We start from the raw sequence: 24,643 nt of genomic DNA on the forward strand, positions 1-24,643 counted from the left end.
ACCCTGATATTTTCTCCTAAAATTATTTCTGTGGCAATTTTGAACTGTAGTTGATCTATCTAGTTCTAAAAATCAAATCTCCCAAACATAGCCATCCCTTTGATCTACGTTTAGTGACTGCGTATAAACAGCCCAAGTGAAAAAAAAATAAATTAAAGGAGAGTATAGGAGTGTAACTTTAAAGCAGCAAAAACAAGGATATGGTTTTAGGAAGTCTTTTATTTCTCCTAGGCCCTGTGAAGAAAATATCAAGCAGTCCAAGCTATAAAACTGCCCTACAGGCTAACCTGGTATCTTGGTGTTTCATACAAAAGTGAGTCAATTCCATTAATATTGCTCTCTATTGACTTCTTACATTTATGAGGTGGTGATTTCAATGAGCAGATTCCAGCTAGATAAATTGAACTTCTACCATTGAGGGACCATCTGAGAGGTTCCTTCAAACTCCCAGATGTAAAAGTAGAAGGATCATAAGAATTCTCATTGCTTTGCTAAGATCACTCTTATAAATGACCACTTAAATATTCTTCTTATGAAAGAATAAGAAGTTGGCAGAAAATGTTGGCTTCTTAAGAAATACTAAATTGAATAACAAGTGGGCAGAAATGGTGGCTTCTACTTCACATGAAGTAGGGAATAGCCACACTACCCCTTCCTCAGAAAAAAGCAAAATTCAACAAGCTGACATTGAATAAGCATTTATTATTGAGTCTAAGTCAAATGTCAGGCACTCTGCTAGGTACTTTTTAACATTATCTTCTCTATTTCTAACAATCATATAACATAAGTAAAGCTATTCACATTTTCAAGATGAAAAAAACTGAGACTTGGAAATATTAAGTAAATTGCCCAAGATTTTTAGAGTGAGCAAATGCAGAGTCAAGATTCAAATTTCGGGGCTTCCCTGGTGGCGCAGTGGTTGAGAGTCTGCCTGTCAATGCAGGGGACACGGGTTCGTGCCCTGGTCTGGGAAGATCCCACATGCCGCGGAGCGGCTGTTTCCGTGAGCCATGGCCGCTGAGCCTGCACGTCCGGAGCCTGTGCTCCACAACAGGAGAGGCCACAACAGTGAGAGGCCCGCGTACAGCAAAAAAAAAAAAAAAAAAGATTCAAATTTCGGTCTACATGACTCTAAAAACCATAAACTTTCCACGAGATCACAGAAACTCTTAAGCATCTATATGTGCTATAAAATATAGATAAATGGAGAAGTATGGAATCCTCAAAAAAGAAAACACAAACATTTATTTTACATCTTTAAACAATGCTCTTCCTAAGAAATAAAATGATGTTTAAAAGGTTTCTAAATATTAAAGGGTATCTAGCAAATAAGTATGCATACTTAAGGGCTTTTATAAAGAATTTTACTACATGTCTACTAAGGCTCAAAGACTACATTTATGCAAGGTCACATATCCAATAAGCTTGTGACTTAGACTACCTAAAATTAAAGTTTCTAACGAAAAATTATTTATGGCCTTCAATCAGTCCTAACAAAGTTATTAAAATGGGGAGGAAAAAAGGTAGAAAATACTTTTTTTAAAAGTAGAAGGAGAAAATATTTTCATGAGGAGAAATTGGTAGGGCTAAAAATCTCTAATCTCTAACTGGGATTACTAAAGGCTTTGGGATTAGCTTTAAATTCTTAAATTTCTGTGTTAATTAGACCCATCAAAAGTTTCAACTCACATTCAATTTAAAGTAGATTTTTCAAAGTACTACTGACAGTTGAATTAAAAAAAAATCAATCCTTTCAGCTTCACTGAATTTGTCTAAATACTAAATAAAGTTACAGAATTTAAACAATGAGCAGACTATACTTCTCATTTTGACAATATCATAAGCATAAATCTTAGTGCAAAACACATATTAGAACATACTAAAAATACTTTTAATGCTAAAAAGTTATATCAAAGATAACATTTAGTTTATAAAGTTAAAAACAATTTTATGAAAATAGTTTTAATGAGTCTACAGACCTAGTATTTAGATGAGGTTCCAGTATTTCCCGAACATGTTCGGGAAATCTCCTCCACAATTGGTGACCTGGGCCATCAGTCTGCATCTCTCTACAGTCATAAATAGAAAGTAACTCCTACAAATACATATTTTACAGTTGTAAATCGTCAATGAAACAGATAAACCTTTACATCCATCAACATTCTTCACATTACAGCCATAAAAATACATAGAAAAATACATAAAATGATAAAATTTTGGAGTTGTCTCAATGCTTAAAATCATTTAGGTGACTTACTCAAGGTCACAAAGCTGTGGTAATATTTGAACATGCAATTTCTGTGCTGTACATAACATGTATTGAAACAAATGACTAAGCTATTTGGAGGAAAAAATTGGAATTTTCTATATTTGTAGAATTTTTAGAATTTAACCTTTTCTGAATTTTAATGAATGTAACTACAAATCCAAAATAGTTCAAAAATTCAAGATATCTCAATTTCTATATATAAAGTACTGAGCTTAAAATTCTGAAAATAAGATGCAAATGTTAAAGACCAATTTACTATTCAAGTCCATCAATGAAATGGTTATATTTTACTTTCCTGAAAATAAAACAAGTGGGATTTTATAAAGAAAAAAAAAAATCTTTGTCTCCAATACCAATCTTTAAAACAAGACAAATATGTTAGGGTATTATATCTCCCATCATCTACTATTCTTTCTTTCTAATTTCACTGAAAAGGACCACATGCAATAGATGTATTCCTAATAATTATAAAGTATAAATACTGTCTAATAGAATATGTACTTTATATTTAGCATTTTTTAATAAAAGTAAGGAAGTTTATGAAAGTTCAAATACAGAAATATTCAAAACATTTTCATTTAACTTTAAAATGTTATTAAAATTTTGTTTGAAGCCAGCTTTTTCTGATGTTTGCAAAGTCACTCTGGCTACAGAAGTCCTCAGAAGCAACCTCCAATAACAGACTTAGTAAATCAGCAATCGACTAACTTTTTGGTCTTGGGACCATTTATACTTTTAGTGTTAGGGGAGGGGAATTAGATAAAGGCAGTCAAAAGGTACAAACTTCCAGTTATAAATAAATACTAGGGATGTATTGTACAACATGATAAATATTAATTAACACTGCTATATGTTATATATGAAAGTTGTTAAGAGAATAAATCCCAAGAGTTCTAATCACAAGGAAGAATACCTTCTTTAAAATTTAATTTTGTATCTATGAGATAATCGATGTTCACTAAACTTATTGTGATAATCATTTCACAATGTAAGTCAAATCATTATGCTACACGTCTTAGACAGCTCTGTATGTCAATTATATCTCAATAAAATTGGAAGAAAAAACAAAAAACACATACACTTACAGTTGTAGATCTTGCTTCATATTTCACTGAGAAAACAAGCAATCACAAGAGATCTCCACAACTTCCATGCTAATATCTCCCCAGCCTGGCAATATCAGTATCAGTGCTTATATGCTCTGCTTTCTCTTTTGTTACTACAGATGAATTGGTTTCTTCTTTTTAATTTACTCTAATTTAATGAGTCACAATTGTATGTTTTATTTTTTAATTAATTAGTTAATTTATGGCCACGTTGGGTCTTCGTTGCTGTGCGTGGACTTTCTCTAGTTGTGGCGAGCTGGGGCTACTCTTCGCTGCAGTGCGCGAGCTTCTTTTTTTAACATCTTTATTGGAGTATAATTGCTTTACAATGGTGTGTTAGTTTCTGCTTTATAACAAAGTGAATCAGCTATACATATACATATATCCCCACATCTCCTCTCTCTTGCGTCTCCCTCCCACCATCCCTATCTCACCCCTCTAGGTGGTCACAAGGCACCAAGCTGATCTCCCTGTGCTATGTGGCTGGAGGGGGAAGGGTAAGCTGGGACGAAGTGAGAGAGTGGCATGGACATATATACACTACCAAAGGTGCACGGGCTTCTCATTGCGGAGGCTTCTCTTTTTGCAGAGCACGGGCTCTAGGTACGTGGGCTTCAGTAGTTGTGGCGCATGGGCTCAGTAGTTGTGGTTCGCGGGCTCTACAGCACAGGCTCAGTAGCTGTGGCGCATGGGCTTAGTTGCTCTGTGGCATGTGGGATCTTCCCGGACCAGGGCTCAAACTTGTGTCCCCTGCACTGGCAGGCGGATTCTTAAACACTGCGCCACGAGGAAAGTCCCTTGTTTGTTTCTTTTTCTTTTAAATTTTTTTTTTTTGGCTGCACCAGGTCTTAGTTGCGGCATGCAGGCTCTAGTTCCCTGGCCAGGGATCAAACCCAGGCACCCTGCATTGGGAGTGTGGAGTCTTAACCCCTGGACCACCAAGGAAGTCCCAAATTGTGTTTGTTTTTAATTAAGCCTACTCTTTCCACCGGTACACTATATTCCACATCTCTTTACCTATTTAAAATAGTATTATACCAATTCTCTTATACAACAACGCTATCCTCCTCCCACTGAACTGTTTCCAAGCAACAGATAAACATGTTGTTTTTTTGCCATCTTTACGCCCTTTCCTCCCCAGCTACTATCTCATTCTCCCGCTCTCCTTGATAGCAACACTCCTCAAAAGAGTTTCTGTAATTTCTCTAATTCCTCTCTTCCCACATGTTCTTAAAAATACTCTAATGAGGCTTTCTAAACTACACTGAAACTGCTCTTGTCAAGGTCACCAATGACCTTTATGTTAATACAGCCAATGGTCAATTCTCAACCCTGAAATTATCAAACCTATGATCAGCATTTGGATCACTCCATACTTCCTGAAACACTGTCTTCCAGAAAACCATATTCTCCTACCTTATTGGTAGCTCCTTCTCAGTTTTCTTACTTTTTCCCTCTTCTCACTGAGCTCTCATTTTCCAGGTCTCAATTATTAGAACCTTTTAATCTATACATACTCCCTCTCTTGATCATCCCATCCAGAATCACAGTTGTAAATGCCATCTCTACTATGAACTATGAAAACTTCCAAATATGTTTAAATCATACCTCTAACCATGAATTTCAGACCTGAATATCTAACAAAATAAAAAAATCTTTTAATTAAAAAAATATCATGAAAAGGGGCAAAAAAAGTCAAACTGGAAAAATATTTATTACACGTATGGTAGACATAGGGTTAATTTCCACTACATCCAAATAGGTCTTAAAAAATCAGTTAAGGGCTTCCCGGGTGGCGCAGTGGTTGAGAATCTGCCTGCTAATGCAGGGGACACGGGTTCAAGCCCTGGTCTGGGAGGATTCCACATGCCGTGGAGCAACTAGGCTCGTGAGCCACAACTACTGAGCCTGCGCGTCTGGAGCCTGTGCTCCGCAACAGGAGAGGCCGCGATAGTGAGAGGCCTGCGCACCGCGATGAAGAGTGGCTCCCGCTTGCCACAACTAGAGAAAGCCCTCGCACAGAAACGAAGACCCAACACAGCAAAAATAATAAATAAATAAATAAACTCCTACTCCCAGTATCTTAAAAAAAAAAAAAAAAATCAGTTAAAAAAAAGACCAATACCAAGGAAAAAATGGGAAAAGATCATGTAGAGAAAATTCACAAAAAAGCAATAAATATATAAAAGATGTTACACCTCTCTCGTAATTAAATGTAAATTAAAATGAAACAATATCATTTTTTATTTGTCACTGGCAAAGACTTAAAATTTTAATTAAGGGCAGGTTTGTCAAGGGAATATAAACTGGTGAAACTTTTTTGATGAAATCTATCAAACGTAAACTCTGTATCTGCTCTGAGACATTTTAATTTCTGGATATTTATATTATTGATATATATTCACTCAAGTACTTCGAAATTATGCATGTTTTCAGAAATCATTTTTTTGTAAAAAACAAAACATTGAACACAACCTAAATGTGTTAAATAAATTTCTTAAACAAATTACGGCACGTTCATACTGAATATTAAGTCATTGAAAAGAATGAATTAGAGATATATGTACTGACATGGAAAATTACACAAGATAAGACTATTAAGCATAGAAGAAAATAAAGTACTATGATCTGCTTGTTTGGTGGAGAAAACATATATATTTGTATATACATAGAAAAAACTTCAAAGTACATATAATAATCTGTTAGGAGGGTACATTTCTGTACTCTGAAATTTTTGTTAAGAACTTGTATTACTTTGATAATAAAAATGACAGTCAAAAAAAAATAAGAGTTTCTAAAGCATAGAATTTACAACCTTCTTACTAGAATTTAATAACATAAAGCCAGTAATGTCTATATACACTCTTACCTGAATGGCATAAGCAGCTGAATCTTGAGCTCGGCTGTTATCTGCATATGCGAGGTAAGCTCTTGTTAGTTCCATCAATAATCCATAGGCAAAGTTTGCATCTTCTACTCCAGTCTCAATAAGAACAAGAAAAAATTACAGGCTAATTTGTATAAATTTTCTTAAACTGTACCTCATTCCATGGTGAATTTAACTTAGTCACCTAAGTCAATTTAACTTAGAAAAGGAAAGCTCAGTAAGGTTTAAACAAAGTTTGGTACCAAGACTAAAATATAATCTGTAGCTAAGAAGCCAAATCTAAGGCTTTTCAGACCATTTATAAAGTGTTAGATTCATTCAACTTTTACATAAATCCAGCAATTTGCATTTTTTGTTTTTTAACTCTTAGAAAGAAAATTGTACATATAGAATTTCCTAACTTGCATTCTGTAGAACCTTGGTCAGCTGAGAAGCTCCAAAAAATAATTTTCACACACTCTTCTCTAGGAGATTCATAACATTCCCCAATATATTAAAAGTTCTGTTTAATTTTGTTTTACAAGATTTCCCACACTCATTCGACTATGGAAACATTTTTATATACACACTATTAAAACACCCTGGGAATCAGTTTCCCATGGAGACACTTAGCAATTGTGTTTAAATAGTAAAATTTAAATAATTAGATTTTAAGTATCTGTCATGATTAGGTTAGAAAGCTTATTTATTTTTTGTTTTTTATTTATTTTTGGCTGCGTTGGGTCTTCGCTGTGGTGCGTGGGCTTCTCATTGCAGTGGCTTCTCTTGTTGCGGATCATGGGCTCTAGGCGCGGGGGCTTCAGTTGTGACACGCAGCCTCAGCAGTTGTGGCACACGGGCTTAGTTGCTCCACAGCATGTGGGATCTTCCCGGACCAGGGATCGAACCTGTGCCCCCTGCATTGGCAGGCAGATGCTTAACCACTGTGCCACCAGGGAAGTCCCTAGAAAGCTTATTTAAAAGAACATAGCACACTAGACTGGACTCCAACTTTATAGTTTTTGGCTAAAGGTCTCTGCAATAGTATTAAGGAATAAACTCAGAAATTACCTAAATTGTCTAGTTTAGATCAAGCTGCCACTAAGGATAACCTGAACAGTTTCTTGTAAATGCAATATAGAAACCCCATTAGGACAGTGAACTCTTCTGGTCATTCCAAATTACCAGAACTTACCACAAATGTAAAGTCTTTTCCTTGGGTTTCAGTGGTTGAGAAATCTAGCCGACCTGGATCTATTGCTCCCAATTCCCCTAAGCATTCCCCACAGAGCAACCGAGCTTGAGAGTTTGCATCTTGGCAACCTTTCAAAAGCACTGTCACCAACTGTGAAATAACAGGTTCCACTGTTTCACTATCTGTTGCATATCTGATCAGTTTTTCCTAAAATAAAAGTAGAAAGTTTATATATAACTTCTACAAACTAGTATATTGTCCTAACCAGAAAGCTTAAAAATATTAAGGAATATCTGACAAATATTGACAAAATTAAATTACTGTATCTTTAGTCTTTTCACCTAGTTTTTGCTGAGTTCACATAATATAGTCCACAATATGTTCTGTGGGATTAGAACCATTAAGTGTACTTAAAAGTTTTAATCATTAATCCATTAAATAAACAGTTACTAAGTATTATTACATCAGTATACAGAAATAAGACATAGTCTTATCCCAATGAGTTTATAATCTAAAGGGAAAATAAACATGCAAACAAACAGATAAAATATCATACAATGTGTACAATAACAAATATGTGTACAAGGTAAAGAAGAAATGAAGAAGATGAAAAAGAGCTCAAGAGTATCTTTTCAGAGATAATAGATATTTTAGTAAATAAGTCAATAAGGAAGAGCTATTAATTAAAATAAGAAAACTGAGGAGTGTATAAAAAGCTAGTACAGCAGAAAAAGATATGGGAAAAGAGTCCTGTGGGGATGATTTAAAAAAAAAGACGTAGGAAGAAAGAGGTAGGCTTTATGAAAAAATATGTTGGTTCAAGTCATCTTTTTTCATCTATCTACTGAGGATGCTGTAAGAAAAACTGTTAGGCATAAGAAATGACTATTCTCAAGCCAGTTAGATTTAGATATTGTAGCTGTGTGACCACTTTAGAACTACTTTGTTTACATAATTTTCCTTCTAGCAAAAGTAAAGCATATATGAGCATCTCAAACTCCATGTTAAAACTGTGATTCAAATTAGAGTAATACGTTTCAAAAGAAAAATAAAAAGACATTTTATGTCATCCAGAAACTTCAATATTAACTCATTTAAATAACATTAGAGGTTTATTCAGGCATAAATACTTAAAATAGATGAATTAGTAACCAATAAACAGCAAAACTAATATAATTATAGACATACATTACCTTGCTAAAACTAGAAAACAATAAGGAAAAGAACATTTTAGTTGGCAAAGATAAATGCAGTTCATACTCAAGACAATAAATACATGAACACTAAATGAAAGGTAATTTTAAAATATACCTCTCTCCTAAGTGCTTTAAAAATGTTTTTACTTCACTTCTAGGTTAGATAAACTGGGTTTCATTTTTCAGCAAAAAATATTCAATTCCAAAAGAATTTATAAAATGAGTGTGTGTTCAATAAAGAAAGAAAGAAAGAAAGAAAAGAAAAGAAAAAAAGAACAAATCCATGTTTTTATCATGTCCTAAATGTCCATATACACTTGGGTCTATTTCTAGACTTTCTATTTTTTGCCCACTGGTCTGTCTGTTTACTCATGTACCAGTATCACACTGCTATAATTATAGAAGCTGTAGAGTATATTAATGTCTGGGAGGGCTACTGAACTCCCACAGTTTCTTTTTTTTTCAGATTTTTCCTAGCTATTTTTTACATGTTTGTTTTTCCATCTTAACATTAGTATGAACTTCTCTAGTTAAAAAAACAAACAACTTGGCATTTCTTCGGGATGGCATTAAATTTATAAACTATCCTAGGGAGAATTAAAATTTTTGTAATATTGAGTCAACCTACCCAATAAATAAGGGGTATTTCCGTTTGTTTAAATCAATTACATTTTTGTGTCTTTCAGGAGTGTTTCAGTTTTCCTCTTATTGGTTTATACATTTCTTGTTACACTTACTCCTAAGTATATTATCTTTTTCTGTTACTACTGTAAATTGGGTTTTCCAACAAGTCTTCCAACTGGTTATTGTTGCTATATGAAGATTATGATTTTTATATTCTCCTATCTTACTGAATTTGTTTGTTGTCTGAGCTAGTTTATTGATATTTTCTAGAGTTTTCCAAGTATATTAGCATGCCATCTGCAAATAGAGATAGTTTCATGTCTTTTCCAACTCTTATGCCTCTGATTGTTTTCTCTTATCTAAATTCATTGGCCAATATTTCCAACTGAATGTTAAGTTGTAGTGGAGATAATGAGCAAACTTGCTTTCACTGGGAATGCATCTTATTTTCCCATCAAGTGTGCATGCGTGCATGTGTGTGCACGTGTGTATGCAGTATACATAAACACACATATGCATATCTATACATTTATAACATATTAGTACTATCCATCGATTCCTATTTTCTTTAGTGTTTTTATCTGAAATGGATGGTACAGTTTGTCAAAGGCCGTTTCAGCATTTATGAAAATAACAGTATGATTTTTTTCATTAATTCTATTATTAGTTCACTCACCATTTCCTCCCAACCTCCCAGCCCCAGGCAACCACTAATCTATCTTCTGTCTCTATGGGTTTGCTTGCTCAGGAGTATATATATTCATAATGTATCGTCTTTGTAAGTTCCATATCTTCTATTGCATTTTTGTGAATTACAGCTTTTAGTATTATAAAGTACCCTTTTTTGTCACATTTCATACTTTTTGGTTTCTATTCTCCTTTGTCTAGGGGCAGAATCAGAATTCCTGCTTTCTTACTTCAACTTAAAAATCTGCTCACTCCTTTATTTTTAGCCTTTCTAAATAATTTATTTTATACGTGTGTATTACAAACAGCACAGAGTTGTTTCCTGCTTTGTAAGTCAATTTGTAATATTTTTTCTTTTAAGGTCTTTCACATTTATTAATATGACTGATATGCCCGGCCTCAATTCTATAAGTTTTTTAAAATTATAATTAGCTCCTAAAAATTAATTTCTTTTGGTATAGAAGAAAATTTATACTTTTGTTCTAGAGGTACCCTTTACAGAAATATCTTTTGTAATGTCTCTGGTCTCTTTATTTAAGCTTCTTTAACTGTTTACCAGTTTTAAATAGTATATTTTGATTCCTAGTTGTTGCCTACGCAATAGTGACTAAGCTCATTTAATTTATATCTTAGTCTCTTCTTCTCCCATTTAAAAACTTGCATAATTTCTATTTTATTAAAATATATAGCATTTACATAGAATTCTCCCAAATTTGTCCCCACCGTTGTTTTAAATATATAACTAGTAACCATAAGTTCTTTTGCCAAAGTCTCCCCAGTCATCTCTTGATTGAGTGAAGCCATTCTGTAGCATACCTCTTAGGAAGGGCTTGCTTGTGAAACTCATATTTCTTCAATTCTTCTTTTCGTTGCGGAGAACAGGCTCCAGAAGCGTAGGCTCAGCGGCCACGGCTCACGCGCGCAGCCGCTCCGCGGCATGTGGGATCTTCCCGGACCAGGGCACGAACCCGTGTCCCCTGCATCGGCAGGCGGACTCTCAACCACTGCGCCAGGAAAGTCCATTTCTTCAATTCTTGTATGTTAAAACTGTGTTTCTTATCTGTGATATTCTAAGGACAGCTTGGCTTATTTTTGTGTCCCTTACGTTTTTGAAAATGCTGCTATCCTCTAGGCTCACTCTGTATATTGCTGTTGAGAATTCTGATACTTTTCTTGCCCTTTTAAGTGATTTTTAAAAAATATTTTACCTGTAGGTCCTGAAGATTTCTTATTATTAAAGTCTAAGATATGTCTCAGGGTTGACTATTCTGGGGTCAATGTTCACAGGTACACAATGGATCCTTTCATTTTATGAAATGAAAGTCTTTTATTTCCAGAAAATTTTCTTGGGTTATAGTTTTAAATACTAATTATGTTCTATTGTTTTATTCTTCTTTTTGAGAAACTCTATTTGTATGTGAAATCTTTGCCGAGCTTCTATTTCACCTACTTCTTTGATCCTTTGTACTCCTTTCTCTAATCTCATTTTTGTTCTCTTGATAATTCTTCTGCCTTTCGTCAATGCTCCTTACTAAAGTTTTAGTCATATATATTCTCCCCCCACAGTCCTTATAATTTAACCTTCATTTCTTCAATTTCTTCAGTTCAGTCACCTCTTGTTTCATATCTTGTTTTTTTATCCATTTCTCTGTTTAAATTTCTCACTTCTTTTTTTTTTTTGGCCACGCCACACAGCTTGCAGGGTCTTAGTTCCCAGACCAGGGGTTCAACCTGGGCCCTCAGCAGTGAAAGTGTGGAGTCCTAACCACTGGACTGCCAGGAAATTCCCTTAATTCTTCTTTTATATCTGCAAATGCTTGCTTGAAATATTTAATTCAGGTTATAGTGCTAAGTCTAGTTTACTTATGCTTTATGATTGGTTTTGGGGGAGAAACTGTCATCAACCAAAGATTTCATTTTCTGTTTTTGTCTTACAGTAACTTTGTATATGTATAGAACATATATATTTTTTTCTATTTATATTGTGGGCCCTTCATAATAGCTGTATGCAGTTAACAGTAAGGATTTTGTAGTAGCTTACAAGATTCTGATTTTGTAAGTACTCTTTTCTGTCAGCATAGCTCAGTGTAGTTTTTTTCATAAGTAGCTTTTACTGGCAGGAGAGTAGTATGGGGAGGTATATCTTTGATTTTGTGGATTTCTTTTTATTTCTGCAGGACCCTTAAAATTCTCTCTCTTACTTTCTTCCTTCTGTTTACTACTCTCTCCAAAAAGTGCCTTCCCCTACCTATTCTTTTACTTCTCCCCAGAGATAATAGCTTCCAAAGACTGCAACCTTAGGATCTACACACTTTCAAGTACCTTCCCCATAACCAATTCTCTGATGTACCACATCTTAGACCAACTTTCAGTATCGTTGTACCTAGAGTGGGATCGTCTCGGTTGGTGATTTTGTCTTTGCTTTATCATCATCCATAGTTCCTTCAGTCCACTTTTTTTTCATAGGGTCTCCTCAGAATCTAACTGTTCTCAACACAAGCTTGTGGCATGAGCTCCAGAGATAGCTCTGCTGATTACATGTAATTTGAAGTTCATAGTATTCTCAGTCTCACAGTTATGTTGAAGGTGTGACTTATGTGTGGCTTTATTTGCTCTCCTTTTTGCTATTTATGACGTTTTGCAGGGTATACAGAGATTCACATTTAGACATCCACCATTATCCTAGGATAACTTGGAAGTCCCTAGCAGCTTTATTTTCAATGGGCTCATTCTCAGATTTGTAATTATTAGTAAATATATCTTTTTATTATTTATTCTGCATTGTCATCCAAGTTTATTTTGGTCTCAACACAAACAACTTGTCCTTCTGGGATTTAACCATAGGGATTCACTTCAACCTGAACAGCATCAATTTTCATAAAGTGGTTATACGGTTGCTTAGTTTGATCTATAGCCTGATTTTTTTTGACACAGAAGTTAAATTTTTCTGCTATCCACTGAGCTTAGCTGTCCTCTATTCCTTCAAAAATGTATATTCCTCCTTAAAAGTAAGGAGTAGAAGCTGTCATTTCTTTAATGTCAATGATCCTCTGGTGACTACCCTAGAGTACAGCACTTTTGCAAGGTCAGTCCATCAAAGTAGTTACGCATCCAAGGCTACATTAGCCATCACCTTATTAACTGTCACACCATCTTTAAGTGTGCTTTATTACTACATTATACCAAATTATTTGTTTATACAGTTATACAACTTTAGATCTACTTTTAGATAAATACTGTCTTTCAACGCACTCCTAAAGTATCTTTTCCTTTCTCTGTGGCTAAGATTTGAACTTTTAAAAGAATATCTTTTGTGTTTGTTCTTTCATGGACTCTCACAGCATCGCTACAAAGACTCTCTTGATCTCTAACCCTGTTATCTTACATCATTTTCCTACTCTGGTTATTGCTGTAGGTTCTTCTAGAGCTGCACTAAGATAGTCCAATAAGATAGCCACTATCCACATGCAGCTGTTTAAATTTAAATTAAGCAAAATTAAATAAAATATTCAGTTCTTCAATCATACATTTCAAGTGCTCCAGAGAGCCACATGTGGCTAGTGGCTGCAGTGCTTATATAGTGTAGGTGCAGAACATTTCCATCCTCACAGAAAATTCTTTTGGATAGCACTATTCAAGAACTTAACTGAACTGCTTTCAACTTTGATGTTACCTTCTTGCCATAGTTGGCAAAGAAACCATTTCCTTCTCTCTTTTTTCCTAGGTGTTTTGGGCCAGTATACTGACTGTATTATCTACTGATAATCTAGATCTACAGTTAGGAGGGTGTTAAACCTACAGTGAAGGAGATTCAAGGCTCCTCACATGTGGTAGGATCATCTCCATGTTGGCTGTTTCCCACACTGGTTACACAAGTGCACTGACTCTGAAGCATGTACTTGGTTACCATCATGTATATCTTTTGTCCTAAGTAAATGCTTCCTTCTATCATGAAAACAAATATAACACAGTTTTGCAATTCACTAACTCCTGAGGGTCTTAGGCTCTCATATCTTATCATATGGGTTCTTTTTCTTTTTTTTAAGATTTTTTTTTTTTTGCAGTACGCGGGCCTCTCACTGTTGTGGCCTCTCCCATTGTGGAGCGCAGGCTCAGCGGCCTCCGTGGCATGTGGGATCCTCCGGGACCGGGGCACGAACCCATGTCCCCTGCATCAGCAGGCAGACTCTCAACCACTGCGCCACCAGGGAAGCCCTAAGATTTTTTTGATGTAGACCATTTTTAAAGTCTTTATTGAATTTGTTACAATATTGCTTCTGTTTTATGTTTTGGTTTTTTGGCTGCAAGGCATGTGGGATTTTAGCTCCCCAACCAGGGATTGAACCCGCACCCCATGCATTGGAAGGCGAAATCTTAACTACTGGCCCACCAGGGAAGACCCATCATATGGGTTCTTGATATGCAAAAATGAATACCTCATTTAAAATTTTTCCACTTTATGATTTATAGTCTATAGTGATCTGGTATTTTAAATACCAGTTCTCACTCTTACCAAGGTTAGGGATAATCTACATTATGCTGACAAGGAAAAGAATAAAGTTCATGGTCCCATAAAAAAGGAAATTTAAAAATTCAGCTTCATTAAAACATTTAATTCGATCAAAATGTAAAATGGCATAATTACTGAAATTGTATATGAAAGATAGCTACAGGAAGTTATATGAGAAAACTCACAGAAACTGCTGCTGTACAAACACAAACAACCCTTCCTCAGGAAGATGCAGTAAACCTAAAATATAACTGCCAAATCATGACACTTCCAAAACAACAAAAAAATATGCAAAGCTCTTCAGCCTCAAAGGGTAACTCATGAATTACTGATTCTAAGTCATATCTGATAATCTTGGTAAAATAAAAATCACTTCTTTCATTGAACCTACTGAATCTCAAGCAAATACACCAATCGGTCATCTTTTCTTTAAACTTCCAACCTTTCTTTTCTATAGCTCTTTAATTATATCTTGGTATACCTGATTTTTATACAAGGTTTCCTTCAAGCTTGTAAGAGCATGAATACGAACATCTACATTTTCATGTTGAATTGCTTTCATTGATAGCTGAAGAGTTGTCTGAAGATCAGTACTCTCAGAGGTCTCCTATATAAAGAGCACAGAGAGATACACCTTATCAATTAACCACTTCAGGAACCATTTCAGAAGGCCTGTATTTCCTACATAGTTACCATTAAAGTAGTTAAACTGTACCCCAATTGAAAGCAGTTTTAAAAAATAATTTCTATCTCTTCCTTTGTATAGCACATGAACTTTTAGTAATTCTCAGGGAAAGGGATTTCATTCTAAAATCTTTAGATCTGGAGAAAAATTTTATTTCAACTAAAGACCTTACTTATCCAAAATAAATCCTTCTTGGTAAGAAAGGCAAGTTTCCCTTAATTTACAAAGGGCTACACAATAGCCTTGAACGAGGTCTACAGATTAAGCAGATAATTCACCCCTTATTTTGACTACTTACTTTCTTATGACTGATGATTTACCCAGTAAAAAAGCATATAAAGTCTTCAGAATCAATCTTGCGATCTGTAGTAAATACATCTGCTACTCTGACCCAAGGTCAGGTATCCCACTCCCTGCCCTAAAATTCTATGGAATCATCACTAATATTTTTATAATTTCAGAGAGTTCACTGAACTTCAGGATGTTGGAACTACATATGATTCCCCTTGTAAAGCTCAGAATCAGATCTGACACTTCCATAACATGGTTTGTAGCACAAAAAAATTGGAATCCTCCCACAGCTTTTTTTCTTTACTCAGAGTATGCAGCTACAGTCACTTCTTTTAGGGACTGTAAGGAAGAACATAGTGATCTGGGTAGTAAAGGCATAAGAACTGTATCCTTTGCTCTCTGTTCTATCTAATCCTATTACATCTTTGATCTAGATGAAAACTTCCTTCTAAAACTCATGGACTCAAGATAGGATTATCTAGTCATCAGAAATTAGTCATCAGAATATGACTATAATATCCTTAGATATGATTCTAAAGAATCTCTACTCAGTGCTCTGGAACTCAGGAATAATTTTATATCAATGATCTCCTAAACCATACATAAAAAATTAAATACCTTTCTGTATTCCTGTAGAACTGCTTTTATCTTTTTTAATTCTGGGTGATCAGGTAAAAAATATATTTCATGAAGAAAATCTTGCACAGCATCCCTAATAGTTAGTTGGAAGAAAAAGAATTACTTGCCAAATATGAAATAAAAAAAAACACAAAGCAGAGGTTGAAACTAAGGCCAACTTAATTCACACTTGAAAGTGCTAGTTGACTGTTGACATGCAAATTATTTTTCCTAACCATGTCTAGGATTCTCAGGTAATAGTGACAAATAATCAAATCTAACAAAATCACCCTGTGGCAGTCTGCTACATTGGTGGCCCTGAATAATCTCTATGTCTTGGTATATACTCCTATGTGTAGTCACTTCACCTTCAATTTGGGCTACGTGTGTGACTTGCTTTAAAAAACAGAATGTGGCAGAAGAGATGTTGGGCCTATTTGGGGCCTAAGTGTTAAAAAGGTCTGGAAGCTTCTGGTTTTGTCCTCATGAGAGTCCTGAGTCACCATGTAAGAAGTCTGCCTACCATCAGAGACAGGTTACATGGAGACAGAGAGAAGCTCTGAGACTAAATGAAAGAGGGAGAAGCCCAGCCAAGTCTACCTGCTGCCTGACTGCAATGACCATTGGTAAGAACAGCCAAGGAACTGACCAGCTGAACCCAGCCCAGACTGCAAAATCATGAGTAAATAAAAATGCTTGTTGTTTTAAGACACTAGGTTTTGGAGTGGTTTATAATGCGGCAATACAAACCCAACTCCAAAACACAAATTCTCACAAAGATATACTAGAGAAAAATAAGTAAGTAATTCTTACTGAGGCTGCAATTTTTAACTTGCTTCAAATATAAAGCCCTAATATTTCTGGGTCCAAATAAAAGTGTTTCTAAATTCTAGTCTTCATTAACTCATGCAACAAACAGGTATTAAGTAACTACTGTGTGCTACTATTTGCTAGAAACTGGGGATGTAAAAATAAAGAAAGCTGCGGTAACTCCTTCACTCAGAGACCTTAAGGTCTTCTATCTGGCAGAGTGAAAGAGAATTTTTTTATTATATGAAAAGGCAGAGAAATAATTCCTCTAAAATAAACAGCAAAGATATGCTATTTGCTTAATAATCCAAAAGGTATTTAAAAAGTGATCTAGATCAGTGATTATATTGTTCCATTATGTACAAAATACCAAAAATAAGAGTATTTTAATTGGAAAAAACTCCATTAACCTTTTCTTCTGTATTTTCTCCCTGATTGAACAGTTACAGAAAATGATTAATGGAACTGCAACAGAATAAGGATAAGTAGGTAAATAAATAGTACTTAAATCCTAATTTTTCAGAAGTAACTATGACATACAACAGTATGTGTAAAAATGGACAAAAAAACTTTCAGTGTATAGAAAGACATTCCAGGCTAAAAAGCAGCCTGAGTGAAAAATAAAAATGGGAAGGAGTAATGTATATTCTTGCATTAGCAGTCTGGATTGGCTACAGTCTAATATCTGCTTTGAAAAATCTTGGGAAATGATTTTAAGAAATAAGATGTGGCCAGATTTTAGAAAACCTTGAATATCAAAATAAACAATTTGGAATTTATCAGCTAGGAAATGGAGAAACACAGAGTGTCTCTGCACGCTGAAATGATACAGATAAAGAGATGTTTTAAAATATGAACAATATGAAGAAACATAATAAAAGCTTAAAGGAAGGGAGGCTGGTTAATGCAATGAAGTAATAAGGGTTTCAACTAAGGTAAGCTGTAGAAAAAAAGTTATTAGCTCTCCTAATCTTTCTCATGCATTCAATTGTCTGCCTTTTAACTGTGAGAAGAAAGGTAGTATTAGTCTCACCCCTTTCAAAATTGACGAAAAATAATTTTCAGTTATTGATGTACTAACTACTAAGCTTAAAATATAATAATAATAAAAGCCATGTCACAACTGAAAGAGCATCAGTTTGGTATGTACTGACTTAAAGCATGTCAATTACTTCTGTTTATTAACGGACTCTAAATTAAAAAGAATGTGAACAGTTCCACACTACCAACAGTAACCTTAATACCCTGAGACACAAAAATGCAGTAATAGAAAGCTGTTATCTTTATTAATTTCATTTAGACATAAAAATGCAGTAATAGAAAGCTGTTATCTTTATTAATTTCATTTACAATACCTGTTTTCAATTATGAGGTAGTGAAATATAGCTGCAGTTTCTTTAGGCTGGATGTGTATGAGAGGTAACAAAGCTACTATTACATGACTGAGAAGGGAGCCTAGATAAGCGTGATCCAGGCAACGAACAAAGCAGTCCCAAGCCCTATGTGAAAAAACAAAAGTTAAAAGTCACATCATTTTTATTCTTTGCAAAGCTCCATCAGTTAATTATTAGATGAACAAACAATGATACATACAAGCAAAAAGATTACAAGGCAGCTATAAAAATGGAATAAAGATCAGTACTGTATACTCAAATAGAATGATCTCTATAATACACTAAGTCAAAAAAAGCAAGGTGAAAAACAATGCTTATAATATGCTACCTTTTGGTGCAGGGTTAACATGAAAAAAAAAGTATCTGTGAGTAAGTGTGCATTTGCTTATACTTTTAGAAAGGGGGAGATTATACAAAAATTAATAAAAATAGACACATCTATTTTTAGCAATTCAGGAATGAAGGCTAGATTCTCTGAGTGTAACTTGTTACACAAATTTGAATTTGGGACAAAGTAAATGCTTTATATGATTTTTAAATTAAATAAAATAGAAGGAAAAAGCAACCTCTAAAAATTTTAAGCAAACTTAAACTGAACCTAATAATACCAAGTAGATGGCAGAGCTATATAGGAAAGAATTCTTTCACATGACTTTAAAACATATTATTTTTTTTAATTCTTTCTAATATTCTTTTCCATTATGGTTTATCACAGGATTTTGAATATAGTAAAATATATTATTCTGACTGTACATCTCCAATAAAATATAGTCAAGAACAAAAAGAAACTTTCAGAAGCTTAAACTGCATTCGGTAGTTTTATTGTTAGCAGTATTACTGAAATTAAATTAAATTAGCAATCAGCTAAATCCTACACGCCAAAATCTCAGTGGCCTAAAAGAAATGTGGAGAGGAGACTTAAGGGACGAATCTGTTGTAAGAGTTACTTAGGGGGTCAAACAACCAAATGTGTGACATATGCATCTTATGTGGATTCTAATTCAAGCAAACCAACATCTTTGGGAAAAAACATCTTTGAGACAATTGGGGAAAGCTAAATTTTAGATAATATTAAGGAATTCCTATTAGTTCTGCTAAGTATAATAATTTATGATGGTTATATATTTTTTAAAATGTCCTTATCCTCTAGATACATCTGAGGTATATTTAGAAGTACAATGATATGATACTGGGTTTTCTTTAAAACATTCCAAGTAACAATAAAAAAGGTAGAGGTGGAAAGATTAAATAAGATTAACAATATTGATAACTACTGAGGCTGGGAAACGGGTATATAGGGGTTCATTATATTATTCTATTTCCCAATGTATTAAAATACTTCACAGAAAAATGTTTTTAAAGAAGGAAACACATTCCCTTTTCAAAACAAATAGACTTTCTATCTTAACTATTTCTTATTTCTGGTTTGAACCCAAATTCCCTCAAAGAGATTAAGAAATCAAGTTAGTATTGGGAAATGCAAAAAATCTAATGAACTCAGGCAGTCATTTACCTGCAACACAATTCAGGAAAATCATCCTTGAATCGAAGTCCAGTTCTCAGTGTGGTCATCATCTTCACCCTCACAGAACTGACATGTTTGGGTCCCATTAATTTCATCAAAGACATCAAACTGTTCAAGGCCTATAAAATAAGCAGGGCTTCAAAATAAAGCCATAAAGAAGCTGGCAGGAGCAGATGAGCCCTAAGGACAAGTGCTTCCCACACTAATCTCAGAGTACCTATTCTCTGGCAACACAAGGTCTAATAAATGTTGGCAGTTTATTCTGTCCAAGTGCTTATGTAAGAGTTATAAATTGGAAAAACACGAGTTGAGTTCTTTTTTTTTCCCCTCTTTGAAGGTGATTTGTTATTTTGGTTCTGGTGGTCCCCTTAAGCAGTAATTTTCAAATTTATTAAGAATCTAATACCTATTGTTTAATCTTCTTCATATCCATCCCAAACTGCTATGCAGCACATGCATTTTTGTCCTAATGGTACTAAATTCAACATGCTCTAATTTAGTAATAAAACAAATAGGTAACTAATGACATACTCAGAAAATAATACACACATTTGTATTGGTGTGGAATACAGAATCAGACTTGTATGAATAGCTCCAGATTCTAATGAAGGGGTAAAGAAACTCTCCAGTCAACCTTAACTATGTGCCAAAATACGCAAACTCTTTATGGTTTAAAACAAACTCTAGTATTCTTAGATTTGAGGTTATTCTCTCACTTGGGATAACAGTAAGAAAGATTTCACATAGATAGAAGTTATTTGGGGGATTAAGTTTACCAGTTGACATCAAAAGGACAAGTATTGGTTGCTGAAATTTTTAGAGGTTAATTAATTAAGAGAAGGGGAGTACAGACTGAAATAAAAGCTTCCATTCATGGGTTTTCATTATAATTTTACTGACTGAAGAGTGGAGACAAATAAAAAGGGAAATTTAATCAATACCTAAAATTCTATCCCAATCTACAGACAAACATTTCCAGGGGTGACCAATTGTGACAGCAATCATAAGGAAATTTCACTGTGCCAAATGCATTTAAACATACACTGACAAATACTGAAGTTACTTTACTTTCTGTAACTTAACATTTTTGGTATTCAAAAGCACCACGGGCCATGACTCACATGAGACCAATTTGGGCCAATGCATTCAATAATGCAACTTCTGTTTGAGCTATCAGGGACTGCTGGTCTCTTTTCTTCCCACTGAGCTAGATGTTGTGACGACGTGAGCCTGAAGCCGTTAGGGCCATCACCTAGCACTTAAGTTAGAGCCAATCCAAAGGAATTTGAGCTAACTGATTAATTCTGAGAACACCGTGTCCAAAATCAAGCTATGCCCGAAGCTATATTATCCTCACACTTTTAGTTACAGAGCCAACAAATTCCTTTAAGCCAGTCTGGGTGAGTTTTCTGTCCCTTATAAACAAAAGAACAGTAAATGATATAATTTTTCTGTTTAGATTCCCCGAAAGCTTATGTGAGTTGTTCAGGAACACAGAATATCATGCGTTTGATTATTTTTCATCTTTGAATGTTTGCAGCTAGAAGGAGAAGGTCATGTCTCCTGCATATTCTATATGAATTCTGTTCTGGCACTTTGCAACTCAACTATCACCACCTACCATTTTCTTATCTTCAATGCCAACACTGGAGCTCAGTAACTGCATGTTAAAAAAGGCCAAGATGCCCAACAACTTGGGTTGCAAATAATCAGCCTAAGGGGAAAAAAAAACCCACATAAAAAAGGTACTACATAAGTTTTATACAGATCAAATTTCATAAATCAACAATTTATTTATATTATTTCTATTTTATCTAACTACATTAGAATATTGGAAATAAACAGTTGGTAAATTAAATTTTTCCCAAAGTATATATTTTCACATGTAATACTTTAAAAATTAGTGAAACTGATTTACAATCAAAATATGATTAAACAGTACTGTACAGTGAGAAAATCACAAGCTTTTGAATTACAGTTGAGCTACAGTGGGATTTTCAGGATCTGACTCATGTCAGCATCCAGAGTGGAGAGGATATTTATCTTAAGGAGAAGAAGAATAGAGAAAGACAAGTGAATGTCCTTATCCAGAGCATTTAGAGCTAAGGTGGAAAAAAAAAAAGTACTTGATTACGGAACAGGTACCCTGCCAGAATGAAGGTCTGACATAGAGGTCAATATCCACTGATGTAATAGTAATAAAGGGGTACAAGCCTTGGGCATCAACCATTACAGGTTAGGTATCACTGTCCATGGCACTTTGGGTCTCCTGAAGTGGACAGGGTTAATTCTTTCTTGAAAAAGGGTCCTAGAGGAGTGGGTATGGGCTTTAACTCAGCCAAACCTGGGTTTGAATCCCAGTTTTGACACTTCCTAGTATTTGATACTGGATAAGTTACTTAGCTCCTCTGGGTCTGTAAGATGGGACAATGAAAGGACCAACTGCATAGAGTTTGTTGTAGAGATTAAATAAGATATCGCGTGTTAAGTCCTTAGAATATAGTAAAGTGTTAAATAAACTTAAGTTAGTATTATTAAAAACTGGGAATGTGAGTACTCTGCAAAGAAGAATTTTCCCCTCTTTAAAAATCTTTATGTATAGGCAAGAAAAGGGACCAAAAAAAAAGGGGGGGTGCTGGGGAGAAGTAGCAATTAGAATATTTTCCAACTCCAGGAAAAGTTGCATTGTTTGGCATTGAGGCACCTAATTTAAGTATCTCTAGGTTACACACACTGCCAGGCTGGGGTCGGGGGGCAGTAAGAAGGGTGTGCACTACCTCACAGTAGAGAGGAAATTAGGTGTCCAACACGTTCTCCAGGTTAGATGTTGGGATAAACTTTTTTTCTCTTCCAAAGCACAGAGAATCATCAGTTTTACCAAAGCCTAAAATTACATTTAATTTACGAACTTCTGATTTGGATTAAGACTCAGCTTAGGTTTAATAAGCCATAATTCACTAATCGCATGGTTCCAGCCCATTCTTAAATGAAAAGCAGATATAGATGATACTCACATAGTCTGTGTCAACATTCTAATTTTAAAGCTCTTATATTTAGACAAATAGTTCGTTCATCTGCCACTCACCAAATATTTATTATGTATGCCTAGAATACTGTGCCAGGTGTACGAGATAAGCTCTCCCTACTTGCTTACATGGGACACTGATATGAGAAGAAGACATTAAACAAGTACGTACATAAGGTTGTGATAAGTGCTATAAAGAAATAAATGTGATCACATGAGAGAGAACTGGGATGAGGTGATCAGGAACTTAGATAGGGTGATCAGGAAACTCTGAGATCTAAAGAATGAAAAAGATCCAGGATAATATTCCAAGTAAAGAAACTACGTATTGCAAAGGCTGTAAAGCAGGAAAAAAACTTGACATGTTTAAGAAACACAAACAAAACAATGCTGAAATACAGGGAGAAAGGAAGATAAAAGTTGCACAATATGGGGCCTCCCTGGTGGCGCAGTGGTTGAGAGTCCGCCTGCCGATGCAGGGGACGCGGGTTCGTGCCTGGGTCCAGGAAGATCCCACATGCCGCGGAGCGGCTGGGCCCGTGAGCCATGGCCGCTGAGCCCGCGCATCCAGAGCCTGTGCTCCGCAATGGGAGAGGCCACAACAGTGAGAGGCCTGCGTACCGCAAAAAAAAAAAAAAAGTTGCACAATATGATGGTGGAAAGATATACAGACCACGTACAGCCTTATAAGAGCAATGAAAACAATAGAAGGAATTTAGGCAGGAGATAATGTGAGTATAAGTTGTAAGAAGAGTACTTCAAATGCTGTGTAAATAACTGATTAAAGATGCAGGAAAGGAAGAGCAATAGGAGAGAACTGTTAGGAGGTTTTTACAGTATTCCTAGAGAAAGATGACAGTCACTTGTATAAGGGTGGTGGCGGCAGAGATGGAAAGATATATTTTGGGGCTAGACTTGGAAGGCCTTGTTGATACTCAATTTTAAAGGATATAAGAAATGAAGGGCTCATGAATACCTTCCAGGTTTTGAAGCAACTGAGCTTCTAGGTAGACACTGGTACCATCTCCTGAGAAGGGAAGACTGTGAGAGAAACAGGTTAAAGGGAAAATAAAGATTTTTTAACGGACATGTAATGTTCGGAATTGAGATGTTTAAAAGATGGACATATAGAGATTACAAAGAGAAAGCTGGACAGTCTCTATCTGTCATCTTCCCTCATCCTCAGATCCATTCTCTGCTCTTTCCTGCCTTGCTATGTGCCTAGGAGGCTAACCAGATTTCATCACTCAAGATATCTTTCCCTCTGTCTTCCCACTAAATTCAGTCAACAGGAGGCACCAACAAGGGAACAAAGGGCAGGAGGAGAGCATGTGGTATTTATACTTCCTGTTCTCTCTGCATTGTGAGGTGGCCCTGGCAGTGGTTATATACAATGAGAGCCCTTCCCCCGCACCATGATTCTAGCTCTCAACCAGGCTCTGGTAATGCCATTTCTTCCTGCCCAGGACTAAGGGGAGCATATGTTTTCTGCCATTTCTAGTCCCTGGGCTCCTTAACATTCCATGCTGGTTCTCTTAACCTTGCCCATATCAATGAAAATAGTCCCTTCATTAAATTCTTTTCAGTGAAACATTTTTGTGTATTCCATCCGTTTCCTGCCAGGACCTAACTTGCATAAGCCCAAAAGTCCAAAGCTCAAGAGAGGCCTGGACTAGAATTTCCACTATGAAATCATCAAAACGTAAATCATATTACAGGACCAGATGAATTCAGATTCTTTCTCATTTAAAGAGAGAATATTTATAGAGAAAAAGACCCAATTACACAGTACTGAATCAATCTAACATTTAGAGGATAAAGTAGATAAAGTAAAGATTAAGA

The 24,643-nt window shown here is 35.2% G+C and overlaps 1 protein-coding gene across 1 annotated transcript in view; it reads right to left on the minus strand.

Annotated features, from left to right (window-relative positions):
- ATR (ATR serine/threonine kinase) overlaps positions 1–24,643 on the minus strand; it is a 103,213-nt gene that overhangs the window by 51,336 nt on the left and 27,234 nt on the right. The window contains exons 17-24 of the mRNA XM_060011368.1: positions 21,398–21,490; positions 19,765–19,895; positions 18,213–18,356; positions 16,048–16,141; positions 14,935–15,060; positions 7,437–7,643; positions 6,245–6,358; positions 1,980–2,095 (exon numbers count right to left, since the gene is read on the minus strand). Of these exons, the coding sequence (XP_059867351.1) occupies positions 1,980–2,095; positions 6,245–6,358; positions 7,437–7,643; positions 14,935–15,060; positions 16,048–16,141; positions 18,213–18,356; positions 19,765–19,895; positions 21,398–21,490 (1,025 nt within the window). The remainder of the gene's footprint in view (positions 1–1,979; positions 2,096–6,244; positions 6,359–7,436; positions 7,644–14,934; positions 15,061–16,047; positions 16,142–18,212; positions 18,357–19,764; positions 19,896–21,397; positions 21,491–24,643) is intronic.

Source organism: Delphinus delphis, chromosome 4 (genome assembly GCF_949987515.2).
Source record: "Delphinus delphis chromosome 4, mDelDel1.2, whole genome shotgun sequence".
In the NCBI taxonomy this organism is placed as follows: Eukaryota; Metazoa; Chordata; class Mammalia; order Artiodactyla; family Delphinidae; genus Delphinus; species Delphinus delphis.